At 40.3% G+C, this 15299-nt stretch overlaps 2 protein-coding genes across 3 annotated transcripts; one reads left to right on the top strand and one right to left on the bottom strand.

Annotated features, from left to right (window-relative positions):
* The first annotated feature begins 890 nt into the window (after positions 1 to 890).
* Positions 891 to 2129, top strand: ox (ubiquinol-cytochrome C reductase complex subunit oxen). Its single transcript, XM_034971756.1, has 2 exons — positions 891 to 1099; positions 2004 to 2129. Exons 1-2 carry the CDS (start codon positions 959 to 961, stop codon positions 2037 to 2039), a joined length of 177 nt encoding a protein of 58 aa, XP_034827647.1. The 5' UTR covers positions 891 to 958; the 3' UTR covers positions 2040 to 2129.
* On the bottom strand, positions 2061 to 13935 carry Lztr1 (Leucine zipper like transcription regulator 1). 2 transcript variants are annotated; one of them, XM_069501066.1, is made up of 16 exons: positions 13796 to 13935; positions 13263 to 13444; positions 12585 to 12756; positions 11921 to 12057; positions 11029 to 11143; positions 10279 to 10442; positions 9476 to 9646; positions 8743 to 8884; positions 8055 to 8218; positions 7021 to 7196; positions 5637 to 5832; positions 5287 to 5438; positions 4551 to 4729; positions 4091 to 4217; positions 3612 to 3769; positions 2061 to 2711 (listed from the first exon to the last, which is right to left on the bottom strand). In XM_069501066.1, the coding sequence occupies exons 2-16, from the start codon at positions 13403 to 13405 to the stop codon at positions 2526 to 2528; spliced, it is 2382 nt and encodes a 793-aa protein (XP_069357167.1). In that variant the 5' UTR covers positions 13406 to 13444; positions 13796 to 13935; the 3' UTR covers positions 2061 to 2525. The 2 variants fall into 2 exon arrangements, with proteins under 2 accessions (XP_069357167.1, XP_034827610.1); XM_034971719.2 differs by having other exon boundaries at positions 13659 to 13899.
* Positions 13936 to 15299: the final 1364 nt, after the last annotated feature.

The following is a 15299-nucleotide window of genomic DNA, read 5'->3' as shown; positions in this document are numbered from 1 at the left end:
ACTCATATTATTTTTAAGTTATGTATATTGTTCATTACCAGCATTTTAAAATGTAAATAGATATATTTTGCCCATAATTAGCCAAGTGTTTTTATTGTCGTTCCCAGTCGTTCCTGATAAGTGTTGATTAATTTGTTTGAGAAAATGTAGGTAGGGCACTAGAAGAATTTTATTTGCAAAGAGGAGCGAGTAGAAGGTGAGGAGGATGTCTATAACTGTGTATTCTTAAGGTCTAACTTCCATAAAAAATGGGGCAATTGCGAGTCGGCCTCGCATACGAAGAGTTCCGTACTATTGTATATAAGAAACATACACAAAAGATATAACACTTTTTAATTTTCAGGGCAGCCATTTAGAAATCTAAATATTTAAAAGGAAACGGTGACGGACTAACTGACGATCTATCAACGCACAGCTCGAACTAGGTACTGGACGAATCGGGCTGAAATTTCATGCAGATAGCTATTATTACGTAGACATCCACTATTAAAGGATTTTTGAAAATTCAATCCCTAAAGAAACGCCTAAACGAAACATTAAACAAGCAAGTGTCCTACTTTAAAAAATAAGATGTAACGAAATTATTCCATTCCAACTTTAGTCCGAGTTTTCATTGATACCAATCAAATTAGGTCGTGTGTAGGACATTTAAAAATATATTGTCCATGGTTTCTACATTTGATTTGACCACAGATATACAGTGCGACAAGGCCTTAGAGTATTTTAAACTAAGACAAGAGAAGACAAGGCTCTCTTTGAGAGTAGATAATCTATGCTTTGAGCTCTCTTGGGACTTGAATGGTGACATTGACGGGGGGGCGCTGTTGGAGAACAAAAAAAGCAAAAAGCTAAAAGGCTTAGTCTATGACTCACAATTTCTGATTTTTGACGGCTGGAAGTCTACGACTTGTGAGGTTATTCAAAATTTTTAATTTTGTCTGAGCGAATATATTTTAAAATGTCTTTGTGGGCGACATTAAACCGCAATGTTTTTAAAAGAACATCAACCTTTGCATTAGCCGTAGCAGGCGGAACATTCTTCTTCGAAAGAACCTTCGAATTAATTTCAGTTTCATTATTTGAGAGCATAAACAAGGGTGTAAGTATTTTGTTATGTAATTTCGTTTTTCCTAAGATACCTTGCTTAAGATATTACATTGGCTTTATTTCACATTTAATATTTAGATTGCTACAATAGTACATAAGTTTCGAGAGCTACAATAAGCCGAAGCGAACATAATATAGAAGGAATAACATTTTACAAGTAACTACATCTGCTTGAGCCAGAGGGACTGTAGTGACCACGCTAGTTCCATATCAGTGCTTTGAGCAAAAGCATAAAGTGACCCTAACTTTTGACACAGAGTTAAAATGGTGCATGAGAACTCATTTTCTAGCAACTATACCAAAAAGATTCAGGTTTTTAATATAAATCTTAATTACTCCTTGTGTAGTTCTCTACTTGTCTGTTATAGCCCTATAGTAGATAGCAGTTATTTCACGATCACAGGAGCAGTTATTTCACGATCACAGGACACTAATTAGGGACTAGTAATAACAGACAGTGTGAAGTGCATGCCCAGTAAGTATGCTGTTTCGGGTGCTTACTAAAATTGTATGAATTTCTATGGAACAGATTATTTTGTCAAGTACTGTCATCGTTTAAACAATTTTCGTAAGGGCCAGAAACACAGCACACTGGCGTGCTCCTTGGACGCCTGTTATAACTAGTCCCTTGAACTTCAATATATAGTGGATGTATATTTATTTATTTATTTTATTATAAAGGCACACAAAACAGGTTTCAGCTTTAAATGGACCAAATAAAAATAAAAAACAATAGATTAAGATCTAAGCTGTAACCCTTAATATGTGTACACAACAATGCTTAAATAAATATATGCACTAACTAACTGATAAGATACAATTTATAAAAACACAGAAAAAAGAAATAAATGTGTAGATAGGTTTTGTTGCTAGAACTAATTGACTTTTTTTTTCAGAAACTATGGAAAGACATCAAGGACAAGTATGAATGAAGAGGAATAAAACATCAGCACTATAATGGAATAATTTATTAGCTTATTTAATTAAATTTGTTAACATGATTAAATTATCTTAACAAGAAATTAGTTTTCTTAACATTCTTACTTATATTACTATTTTTCTTAAGATATGAAATGAAATGCAGACTAGATTTAAAGTTATTTTAGGAACAAGTAAAATAAACTTCATATAGGAATCTCTATAATATCTCTTGCAGTCTTGTTGCAAATGTCTCTCTTTAACATTGAGTGGTTGCAGGTGCAAACTGCACTATTTACTTAGATTAAGGAATTGGGTATTTGACTACATCAAAAATAAATTATTTCTCAGTGATTATTAAATAGAGGGTCTTCCAAAATACGTAAAATCCACGTCCTTTGTTGGTTTTAAGTGTAATAACCATTTTACCAGGATATAACCGACCTTTCTGATAGGCAATTTAAAAGTAAAAGTTGAAGACGACGACGATCCATGAGGGTTTACTTGCCGCACCTATATCGCACGTAGTCTGGGTCGTCGCTAAATGCGTCTGCGGAGGAGGATGAGGGGAGGGAGCGCGGCTGCATGGGAAGCGGCGTGTCGAAGCGAGGCTCCTCTGCCAGCGCCCAGATCATATCCACCAACAGCGGCTGCGCGAGGTTCTTGATTGCTTCTTGACGAGCCACCTGGGATAAGAGCTTAGTGCTAAATACTCTGGCAGCGTGTTACTTAAAGTATCGGCACAAACGAATACCTTCTTATTTTATGTTTTTTTATTCTGATACACGTTAGCCCTTTACTAGGGGATCTCACCTGATGGTAAGTGAAGATGCAGAACTAGACTAAATGGAAGTAAGGTCATGCCCCTGATTGGTTTCTACGCGGCATCGAATCGGAATGAATCGTTTGGCGGCACACAGTATATAGGTAGGTAGGTATGGATTTTACGGCTTTGACAGACCTGTCAAAGCTGTAAAAAGCCAGTTAAAAATGGGTGTGTACAGGAAAGAAGCGAAACTTCCGATTTAAAATAGCAAGTCCACCTTGAAACTGACAATGGACGTCATTTTCGTAGTCCACAGACCAAAATAGATTTCTTCAAAAAATAACAGACATCTTGGAATTGAAAATGGACGTCATAGATTACCACGCATCATCATTCCTCTAAGTGCAGCACACACATGCCAACTACTTTTACCCACTTCCTTTTTTTAAAATTTATGGCAAGTGATGATGCCAGCCTAAGATGGAGCGCCGAGCCTAGATGATGCCTATTCACTTTTAACTTGGAGGTACCCATATTAAAATTGGAGGGGACAACAGATGTTAGAAGGGCATTCCATATCCTAGCGGTTCGAATTAAAAACGAGGAGGCAAATCGCTGCGTACGTGTCCGTGGAATACTACGTACAGTACGCGCCCAAAAGTAAGAGGAGATAGCAAATTTGTAGAGCACTGTCTCTGTTGTTGAGAGCGACAAAACGTCACATAGAAATGAGTGACAGAGAGAACGCTCTGCAAAGTCGAAATGCCATTCAATGCAATGCCAAGTATACTGTGTACTCTGTAGTAAGTACAGAACTTACCACTTCAAAATGGTGCACAATCATCTTGAGCGCGTATTCCTTGATATCGGCGGCGTGCATGCGGTCGGCCGCCTGCAGAATCGCTAGAACGTTCTCTGGCGAGACATTGCTCTGTAGATTGTTCTTGCAGAACACTTGGAGGCGGTTGTTGGTGAAACCTGAAAAAAATATTCTTGTTGATTAATTGAAAAACTTCTTGTTAAACTAAAATTCAAGATGGCAATTTTTTTTTAATCTACAATTCTCTCTTGACTTGACTTGACCCATATTAAAATTAGAGGGGAAAACTGATGCAAGGGCGTTCTATATTCTAGCGGTTCGAAATAAAAACGAGGAGGCAAATCGCTTCGTACGTGTCCATGGAATTTCGACTACGTACGGGAGACCTTGCGGTACGAATACGATAGTAGACCAGTGAAGGAGGAACCAGGTCAAATAGTTCTTGGGCACACTCTCTGGTGTAAGTTATATCCACTCACCATAATAGATAGGCGCTTGGAACAAGTACAGAGAGTCCTCCGTGGGCATGTTGGTGTCGCCATAGTAGATGTACCGCAGCAGAGACTCGAACGCCTCCTCTGACGGCACAGTATCGCAGATTTGTATCTAACGAGAAATTCATTTCTGAATTACAACACCATTTCTTCCTTCTATCTCTAGCGTGTTTTCGGATTTCATTTAGAGTTTATTATGCTACTAGCTTGTACCCACGACTTCATCCACGTGAACTACACAAATTTAAAACCCCTATTTTACACCTATAGGGGGTTGAATTTTCAAAAATCTTTTCTTAGCGGATGTCGACGTCATAATAGCTATCTGCACGCCAAATTTTAGCCCGATCCGTCCAGTAGTTTGAGCTGTGCGTTGGTAGATGAGTCATATCATAAATGAAAAGTATTTTTATAGATTCACACCAATGTATTTTTATTTACTCACATTAACGACATTGTCCTGCGGGGAGAAGGATCGAAACATGGCCTCAAAGTAGGCAGCTCTCGCGGCCAGTATGGAACGATGTGCCGGCCTCATGGCGCCCGACACTCGCAACTTTACGTCAGCCAAGTCTAAGCCCCCGCTGCCCACAAATACGCACATGTCTTGTTCTAATGTTGTCCCTGATAAAGTAATAATAATCAAATTTAAACCTTTATTATCATTTTCTAGTCAAAATAAATTAACGCATGGCTGGCTTTACAGGAATGTATTGATTCGCCCCTTGAATAACCCAAGTTGAAATCTAGTGAGAACATCGTCGAAGAAAGTTGGTTCTACAATTTGCATATATTATTTGAAAAGAAAAATCTGGCACTGGTGGTTGAAGTACACTAGCCGTTTAGAGGAGTTAATTAGGGGTACAACGCACAGCCACGTATAACGAACGGCTACATCTAAGTGCTAAAAGAAACCCACGAAGAAACAAGGGGGTCATTCACAAGTCAGTCTGGCCGCTTTTCAATCCGATCAAATGGAAAGAGTTGGTATTGAGTTGAGAGTAAACACTACATCTTCTGGTCAACTTTGCGCCCGATCTCAGGCTCCTACTCTATAGAGTAGCGGAATTCTGACCACAAATGGAGTATTGTTCTCATCATTGCGACCAGTGTGGTCAGAATTCCGGTTTATAGAGTAGGAGCCTGTGTTTTTGTTGTTGTTTCCTCCTCTCAATACTCACCGATGACCTCTTCGTCTTGGTCGTGGTTGGCGGGCAGCTTGGGCTGCAGCTGGTGGCGGCGGCGGATCACTTCCACCATCAGCTTCTGCTCCATCTGGTCGAACTCCGGCGACATCACGATCGCCGTGAAGTTGTAGTCTTTCACCACGAATCTGACAAGGAATATGTTTTTTAGACCAGCGCTGGGTTTTCATGTTTTTGCACGATTTATTATATTATCCCTTTATTTTTAATGTCATTGTGGATTGACCCTTGTGATACAACTGTTAAGTGTTCTGGGTGTACGCTTCGAATACAGAACCTCCTTTTTGAAGCTCGTTAAAGGTTTCCTCATTAACTTTTGGAGTTACCGCAAGCAGTACTCCTTGATGCCGCTGAGGTTGGCGTGATGCGCCGCGTGCAGCGCCTGCAGCACGTTGCTGAAGTCCAGGTTGGCTCGCAGGTAGCGCGCGCACAGGCCGCGCAGGCGGGGGATGTTGAAGCGCAGGGCGAGACGCAGCACTTCCATCACGAGCAGGATGTTCGCAGTCGACGCCGGGTCTTCGTCTTAAATACGTTTTTATAATAAGCTTCCGGAAAACATATTGGAGATGTCTCTCAACAAGTTCAAAGTTTTTATAAAACGTAAAATTATTGAAAAATCCTATTACAATGTTAAGGATTATTTAAATGATAAGAAAGCTTGGGAATAAGTTGCTTAACGGCTTTATGATAGTTCTAATAAGTTTAAGTGATTTTGTAAATTAGCGATAATAAAAAGAATACTCGGCCGAGTTTGTTGTGGGCTCTTCTCAAACCTGGGCGCGTTTGGAACCTTCGTAGCTGTATCATTATTTTACAAATGCAACAACCGACTATCAAAAAGTGTAATTTATTGTCTATTTTGAATAAAACGTTTGACTTTGAATAAATTTTATAGCCCAATATTCCAAAAGTATATGACAAGTTTTTAGACAAACCTTTTGGTAAAACGTATGCAAATAGCTATAATGACGTAAACATCCGCTAGGATTTTTGAAAACTCAACCCCTAAGGGGATAAACTACGGGGTTTGAAATTTGTGTAGTCCACGCGGACGAAGTCGCAGGCATAAGCTAGTAAACCATATACAAAACTAGAATTCCCATATTGCAAAACTAACGACGACAAGGCATACTTTACTCAATAATGATTTCAAATGGTTTTTAGTTTGTTCAAAAATATTGAATAATTACATTTGAAAAAAAAATAATGTAATGCCGAATGTTGATGATGGTTTCGTAACTTTAAGCTATTAAAGAGAGCATTATTATGAAAATTCTCTAATTTCCAAAGCGCTTCCGAGACGGTCAACCGGCTTGACGTCCAGCATTTGACCGTTTAGAAAATTTGCTTGATGCTTGAGTCAAGCAATTACGTGCTTGATGCGATTTTATATTTTTGCTTGACGCGCTATTCGAACAGTGTTCGATGTAAGAGAAAAGCCATTTTTAACTAGTATTATCTAGATTCTATATATGCTATATTTTGTACACTTATTTTATTATTGTATTGTACTGTGCCGATCTGACTTTCGTAAGCGCTTTTATAAGTCTAAATCGAAAAAATAAATAAATACAAATACAAGTGCCGTTTGCTTGATCAAGCCGCTTGACGGGCGCATTAAGCGCGCATCAAGCAGCTTGATCACGCAAAACAAATCTACGTGCTTGACGTCAAACCACTTGACCGTCTCGGGAGCTCTTTAAAACTTACCTTTTTCCGTAGGATCGATCATATCCGTATATATATAATTGAGGATCATGCGGAACGCCTCGGGTGTTGCCTCGGGCAATTTGATCGTCAGCTGCGGTCGGGATTTGTATGAGCACTCCGCGGTCGCTTCCTCTTCACCTTCTGCTATGCGTTTAGCTAAATTTTCTTTTGCTTCTCTGGGAAACGGAATGCTCAAACCTCTAAACTGATAAATCTATAGTACGCGACAGGTCGAGATAGCAATCGGGGCATAAGGCGGGTGACGCCCTGCACACCCGCGCGTCACCCGCACCGGGTTAGCGCGGGGGCTCTGCTGGTGTGCGGGGCGTTCCCTCCCCGATTGTTATTTCAACCTATAGGTACATGTAATGCTATCCTTTTCTGCAAGGAACATCGTGAGAAGGATAGAACTACATTTTACACCAATCAATTTGAGTCTGAAGAAACAGGTTATTCTTATTACAAATACTTATTGTTATAACTTATAATAATATGTTATGAAGCGTTCTATTAATTAAACTCAAGTCTCAACCATTGCCAGCTTTCAAAAGATTTGCAGATATCTAATTTATTATTGCTGAAATAGTTACCGAAATCGTAACGTGAATAAAATATAGTTAGACCAATGAAAATATCTTATTTGATCTTAGCTCTTAAGTACTGGAACCAAGCAGCCATGCCTGGTGAGTTTTTTTGTGGTGTAACCCATGTTTTTCGGATTTTTTGGTCGGTCAAGTTTTGTTTGTTTTTGTTTAAGACCTACCTACTTGCCAAATTTCATGATTCTAGGTCAATGGGAAGTACCCTATAGGAGTCGATTCCCTTTTCTTGACAGATACGACAGACAGACATGCATAAGATGAAGTGATCATATAAGGGTTGCTTTTGAGGTAAGGAACTCTAAAAAAATTAGCATATTATGTAACATTCATAATATTAAGCACTAATTGTTCAAGATCAAACCCATGTATGTGTGTAACTATATGATTGAAAAATAAACGTTTTATTTATTTATTTTATTTATATTATCTTACTTGATCTTAGCTCTTAAGTACTGGGATCGAGCAGCGAGCATCGCCTGGTGAGCGAATATCGCAGTTTGATCCACTCCGACCAAAAGTGTGACGTCACAGAACTGTTGAGACTTGAGAATGCGCCCAAAGTCATCATGTAGAGTACACCGGGGGTAGTTAGACAACTGCGAAATAAACCTAACTTTAGTCATTATATGAATCATCAGTACTGCATTATTTTTGTAGGAGAGAAATTATAAAAACAAACTATCAAGTTGGGCAACACTCATTTTAATCACTACACATATACTTTGGTCTTTTGAGCAGAATAACAAATATTTTTGGTCCTTCGAACAGGATCACAAATACTTTTGGTCCTTGGGACGGGATTACAAATCCGTTTGGTCCTTGGAATAGGATCACATAATACTTTTGGTCCTTCAAGCAAGATCACAAATGCTTTATTTTTGGTTTTCTAAGCAGGATAACAAATACTTTTCACCCTTCAAGCAGGATCAAAAATGCTTTTGGGCCTTCAAACCGAATTAAAAAAATAGCTGGTCTCGAACAGGAAACATTGAATTTTATAGATCGATTCAGACCATAACTATAACGCTGTTCAGTTGTTGACGTAAACTAGTAGAACATTGAACTGTTTTAGGACTAGATGTTTTGTCGATCGTCAAAACGTCAGCTAGCTACAACTAACCTGGAAGCGATACAAATCGCCGCTGCGCACGTTGTTGTCGACGGTGCCGCCGAAAATGTACATCGCGTCCCCGACCACTGCACCCGCATGGAACAGGCGACCCGGCGGAATTTGTGAGTCCGGGGCCGGTTGGATCAACGTCCTATGGAGGGAATTCAGTAGTTTAAAAAAAACATTTCGCTAAAATTTATGGCAATCGCTAACTATGGGGTCACTCAGATGAAAGAAAAGACGTTTAACACATCACATCTTAGAACTAAGAGCTGGTTATTCCAGCGCTTCTTCCACCTGAGAACAAGCAAAAGAAGCGCCGGAACAAACTGTCATGTGATGATGTGTGGCACAACCCGAAAAAGGGTCCCAGCACAGCATTATGCAGTATGCCTTGTTGCATAAGGAACATGCAGCGCTGATTTTCAGCTGGTAACCTGCCCCCCAATTGTGTAAGAATAACCATTTCATGGCTATCGCAAAAATTCTGCCCTTTGATTGGTTGATTCGCTGTTTACATTTTTTCACAGCCAATCAAAGGGCAGAATTCTTGACGATTGCGATAGCCATGAAATGGTTATTCTTACACAATTGGGGGGCAGGTTACCAGCTGAAAAGCAGCATGGAGCTGATCCAGGAGACGCCACGGAGTCATAGATGCAGAGTCATGCATGAGTTTCTCCATGGCCTAATCAGGGACGAGGAGATCCGTATCACGCAGCTTACCACACTTGCAACTTACCACATCTGCGTGTCGAGGTCGTAGCTATGCAGGTCGGAGGGCAGCGTGCTGTCCGCGGCGCCGCCGAACACGTACAGGTGTCGCCCGTGGTGCAGCATCACGTGGCCGAAGCGCCGCGGCGGCGCCGGCTCCGCGCTGCGCAGCAGGTGCTCCGTGTTCACGCGACTCCAACTGTGGACATACAAGACAACGACGTTAGTAGCATCTCACCATTGTCTATGTCGTTGAGACCGACAAAACGTTACATAGGTATGAATGCAGAAACAACGCTCTACAAAGCCGAAATCTCATTCTAAAGGTCGATGTACAATATTTCTTGCCGGCTGCTGTACCCAACTCACGCATTATACGAACAAGCACAATGAGGACTGAGGACTACTGAGGGTACCAGCAATGTGATTATATGTGATATCACATTGACAGGGATAAGTGAAAGAGTTCGCCTCAATAGGATACAAGCACAATGATGATACTAAAGCTGAGATCTATAGAGCGAACTTAGACTTTGCGCAGACTTAAGTTTCAGTTAAAACGAGAAAGATATTTGCCAGTGATATAACGCTGTCTCGTTTTAACAGTGTCTTAAATCTGAGCAAAGTCATAGTGCGTTCTATATATCTCAGCCTAAGTATAGGAAGCGACAGAAGCCTAAGTATAGTAGTCGAGATGACAATATCACCGCCACCGGGTTAGCTGTGGAGAAGGCTGTGCGGGTATGTGGGGCGTCCCCACGCCGATTGCCATCTCGACCTGTCGTGTACTATAGCATTAATTTGACGGTGGCGTAGTTGGATATAACTCACGTGAGCGTTTCAAAGTCGAACTGGTATAGTGAGTTGGTGATGTTGGCGCCGCTCTGTCCGCTGAACACGAACATCTTGCCGCGCGCCACCGCCACCGGGAAGTTGCAGCACGTGGGCGGACATTCCCCGTTCTGCTCCACCGACTCCCATTGATGGTTTTCACCCTGTGAACAACAGTGACTTGAACATCTAAGTGCGGCCATACACGCCAGGCTAAAGGATGGCCGCATATTATCAAAAACCGGTCAATTGCGAATCAGGCTCGCGAAACGAGGGTTCCGTACTACAGTCGTATTTTTTCAACATTTTGCACGATAATTCAAAAGCTATGATGCATAAAAATAAATAAAAATCTGTTTTAGAATGCACAGATGAAGAGAAGAGAATATGATACCCCACTTGATATAGTAACCTTATTTCGAACATTGAATATACTAATTATTAGTTCATGACCACAATTTTTTTTTGTGTGATGTAACCACAAATTCACGGTTTTCAGATTTTTCCCCGAATGTCTGCTATAAGACCTACCTACCTGCCAAATTACATGATTCTAGGTCAACGGGAAGTACCCTGTAGGTTTCTTGACAGACCGACAGACAGACTACGCCCACTTGGATACACTAGGTTATTCCGAAAATTGTTAGCTACAGAATAAATAGAATCGCCGATCGCCGTTAGTCATCTTTGAAGAGTGCTGGAATGCACTTTTGCATGAATAGGTAAAACTAAAATTCTTATTCCACCTACCACTAAATTAAGAGTCCACATGTCATTCAACCGGGCATTTCCATCATAACCTGCGAAGATCCACATTTTATCGTCATACACCGCAGCTCCGTGCGCTGATCGGGGCACTGGCTCTCTAAAAAAGATTACCATTCATTGCCATAGCTAGAGTTTTAATTTGGGCATATCTTTTGAATCTCAGCACGTCTTTACTCTTTAGGACTCTTTTCTGGAGATGCGTCGCGTCGCACCGTGCGTCACGTGATTCTCCGTTTATGTAGAGGCGTTGCGAGAAACGTAGCGACGCCAGAGACAGGGCCAGCATCGGTGGCCGCGGCGTCACACGCAAAAACACAAACATATGGCGATATTATGGTCTCGTTACGAATAACGTCGCATGCACTGCTGCGGTGTCCGCCGTTTTCATGTGACGCCGTGTGCTACGCCAGTTAACAAGCAAACGCTTCTGCATAAACGCTCTCATACTTGGCCATATGTCTCAATTAACAGCGCGACACGACGCACCACGCGACGCGCAACGCACGGCGTCACCAGAAAAGAGCCCTTAGGCACACCTTTCTACATCATAGAAGTCAATAAAGTTTGGTTATTATATTTTTTTTTGTATGTGGTATAACTTAGATCATTTATAATACACTAGATGGTGCCCGCGACTTCGTCCGCGTGGATTTAGGTCTTTAAAAATCCCGTGGAAACTCTTTGATTTTCCGTGTTAAAAAGTAGCCTATGTCCTTCCCCAGGATGCAAGCTATCTCTATACCAAATTTCATCAAAATCGGTTGAACGGATGGGCCGTGAAAAAACAGCAGACAGCAGTTAGACAGACACACTTTCGCATTTATATTAGTATGGATATTGTACAATTTTCTTAACAAGTTTGAACATTACTTACTGTCCCGTAAACTTCCACTGTACCCATTGAGCAGTTTGGAACTTGTATTCAAATAGATCATTTTTGTTGGCCAAGTTGGAGTTGGCTAATATATCACCCGTGTAGCCACCAAACACAAACATTGAAGATCTGTGAATCTGCAAGTCAAAACAGTTTGCATTCAAACATAAAGTTAAAAGTATACTAACTTTTGTAGATAGGTATATTGTATTCGAATGGCCAAGCCCAATAATATAGGGCACGCTGCCTATGCCTTCCACTCAACAGATATTGATCAAGCTATAGTATGCGACAGGTAGCGATGACAATCGGGGTATGAGGCAGGGCGTTTCCACTTTCCACCCAGATTGCTATCTCAACCTGTCGCATATAATAGGTACGTGTGTAACTAGTCAAATCAGTGACTTTTTATCAAATTTCAAAACGCGCACTTAGTATGTGATATTCTATGAAATACTGGAATGTGACGTCCCATCGTAATGACGTACTTATTGAGTTTAATCGATAATTTAAAATGGTTATTACACTTAAAACTAACAAAGGACGTGGATTTTACGTATTTTGGAAGACCCTCTATTTAATAATCACTGAGAAATAATTTATCTTTGATGTTGTCAAATACCCAATTGTGTTATATGTGTAAAAGTGTCAATGGCTAACTCACCACAGCTGAATGATGGTACCGCAGTGGAGGATTAGTGCCCATACACAGAGTCTTAGTCCATGATTTCTCTCTGATATCAAACCGGATGAGATCGTTCAGCATGGACTTGCCATTGTCCCCGCCAAACACATAGATGGCATCCTTGTAAGCAACTGCTGTATGTTTACTTCTCCTGTAAATTCACATTAAAACATGTTTAAATGTAATTTTAAGTTTACAATTGCCACTATCAATATGCTTGATGTCAAGTGGCTTGACCGTCTTGGAAGCTCTTAATGTGGGTGGAGCTCCACCTCTTGGGGCAACTGTTACCTTTGTTAATGCTTATATAATGCTGATATAACGCAGTTGTAGGCAGTTAATCAGCTAGTTATTGAATAATTTGTGGCCAAATCAGAGTTATATCTTCCAAGGATGCTATTATTCAGCTTTTATATAGCACGTTTGCAGCTAAAGTTTCCAATGAATCGGTTCCAGACGGTGAATCAGTTGATATGCAGCACTTTTGTGTTACTTGGGAGTGCCATAGTTGTGCTTGTACTTAAATTGATTTATTGGGCTTAACATCACTACATTATTATTTATAATAGCCTTATAAATTTAAATTCATAACCTTTGGGGTTCAAGACAAGCAAGGAGTTTAATTACTTAGGCATAATTATATTGCTTCTTACATACCTTGCTCCAACAAATTCATAGCACTCTGACATACGTTTCCACTTGTGGATGGTTTCAAAGGGTCCGAACTCCATCCTCAGGCTTATGTCTAGCTCATTTGGATTGCGAAGCTGCTCTGTTATCATCTTCGCAATGTTTTGCATTTTTTTATCCAGCGCAATTTTGACTTAGCACAATTCAGACTAAAAAATACAAAATGAATTATTTATTAGAGGTGGATCTTCTTGGATAAACCATTAGATTATAATAGTATTTATCAATTATCAGTGTTTTAAAGACCAATAAATTTCAAGTACAAAGAAACGAATAACCAATATGGGCAATGCAAAAGACCCGAATTTAGGACATAAGGAAACTAAAGTATTTATCCAGAACAAAGTTAAATAAATAGAAAACCTGAAAATAAACTGGGTACAAAAGAAATAGGTCGCCAATTTTATAGGTCTTTGACTTCCAAGTCCATGTTAGGTACAGGACTAGATAACATCAATATTTTCACTAGCACTATTTGATAAAGTATTTTAGGTATATACCACAAAATTCTTCGTTAAAGTTAATAATAATTAGATATATTTATTATTTTTATGGTCAGAAAAATGCCGCAAACAGTAAACACCTACGAAAAAACGGAAAAAACATTGAACAAAGAGTATATAACTATGTGACAATGGACTATGGGGTGGTGATCAATAGTAGATAATCTATGGTGATCACTGACACTAGGTACGTTTTATTGAAATTTAATTTCATCTGTCATCAATAGAGTCAAGATCACTATGCGACAAGGCTATCTTGGCGCGTGGCGAAAATCAGAACTAACGTTGCCGTCCACAGTTCTGAGGGTTTTGAACTTTGAATAATGACGCTATCCAGAGCCGTATGGGGGATGATGTCGCTCGCGTCCGTAGGATTTACCACCTTTCTCCTATAAGGCCCACCCTACACGTATCCCCTGGGTGGTGCTAAACGAGCTGACAACGCCGAGTAACAGGCGGCGGTCTTTACAAATAACCTGTACCCAGGCTTCCACTAGCCTTGAGGGACTAAATCCCCTCTAAACAGCTGTGGCGGTAGTACCTTAGGAAAGTGCTACTTGTATGCTTCCTAACCCCCCCTTTTTAAAATGGAAATGTCGAATAAAAGTGAATGCGATTTGCCATGCAGTCCGGCTAGCCCCCGGCGCTATCGGGTACCCGGGCCTGATAGTGTGAAGTATGTTACCGAAGACTCCATAGGAGTGAGTGACCAGGCTCCTATGCCAGTAAATACTACTGGAAAGAAAACTTTAGTACAGCAAGCTTTCCACCCAAGCTTATTCATCACCCGCCCAAGAAGCTCATCTCTGGGTAGCAAACCATCAGACGCTGGTGAGATCAAACTCAATAATAACCAAACTCCAGGCAATACTGATGAAAATGTAAGTAAAGTAGTCCCACCGGAGTGGCAAAGAATTCCTGCTCTGAGAAACCCTAAGAGGAAAAAATCCACACTCAGCCCTTCTCCTGAAAGATTACCTACCACCAATAGATACAGCAATCTTCCGGTCGATGAGAATGAAGACCCAAATCAGAAGCAGCAACCTAGACCCGCTAAACCCCCGCCGATTATCCTCTATGCCATAGAGTCTATGGTATAGATGATGTCAACAAATTAACAGAACTGCTAAGTGGTATTGTAGACAAAAGCAAGTTTTATTACAAGATTGTTAACAAAAACCAGTTACGAGTAAATTCAGATGATGTTGAGATCTATAAAAAGCTAATATCTGTTATTAGAGAACAAGGCTTAATTGGACACACATTCAACAGAAAAGACAACAGGCTATGCAGACTTGTGATCAGAAATCTGCATCACACAACACCTATTGAGGCTATAAAAGAGGAAATAGAAAAAACAGGAAACACTGTATCAGGTGAAATAATTAATGCTAGATATGGCCCTGAAAAGAAACCAACAAATACGTTCTTCGTTAACCTTCTTCCTCATACAAACAACAAACTTATTAAAGAAATCAAGTATATATATCACCAGTCAGTT

This window comes from Maniola hyperantus, chromosome 9 (assembly GCF_902806685.2).
Source record: "Maniola hyperantus chromosome 9, iAphHyp1.2, whole genome shotgun sequence".
NCBI lineage: Eukaryota > Metazoa > Arthropoda > Insecta > Lepidoptera > Nymphalidae > Maniola > Maniola hyperantus.
The sequence above is the reverse complement of the archived record's forward strand: the minus strand, read 5'-3'. Positions and strand labels throughout refer to the sequence as shown.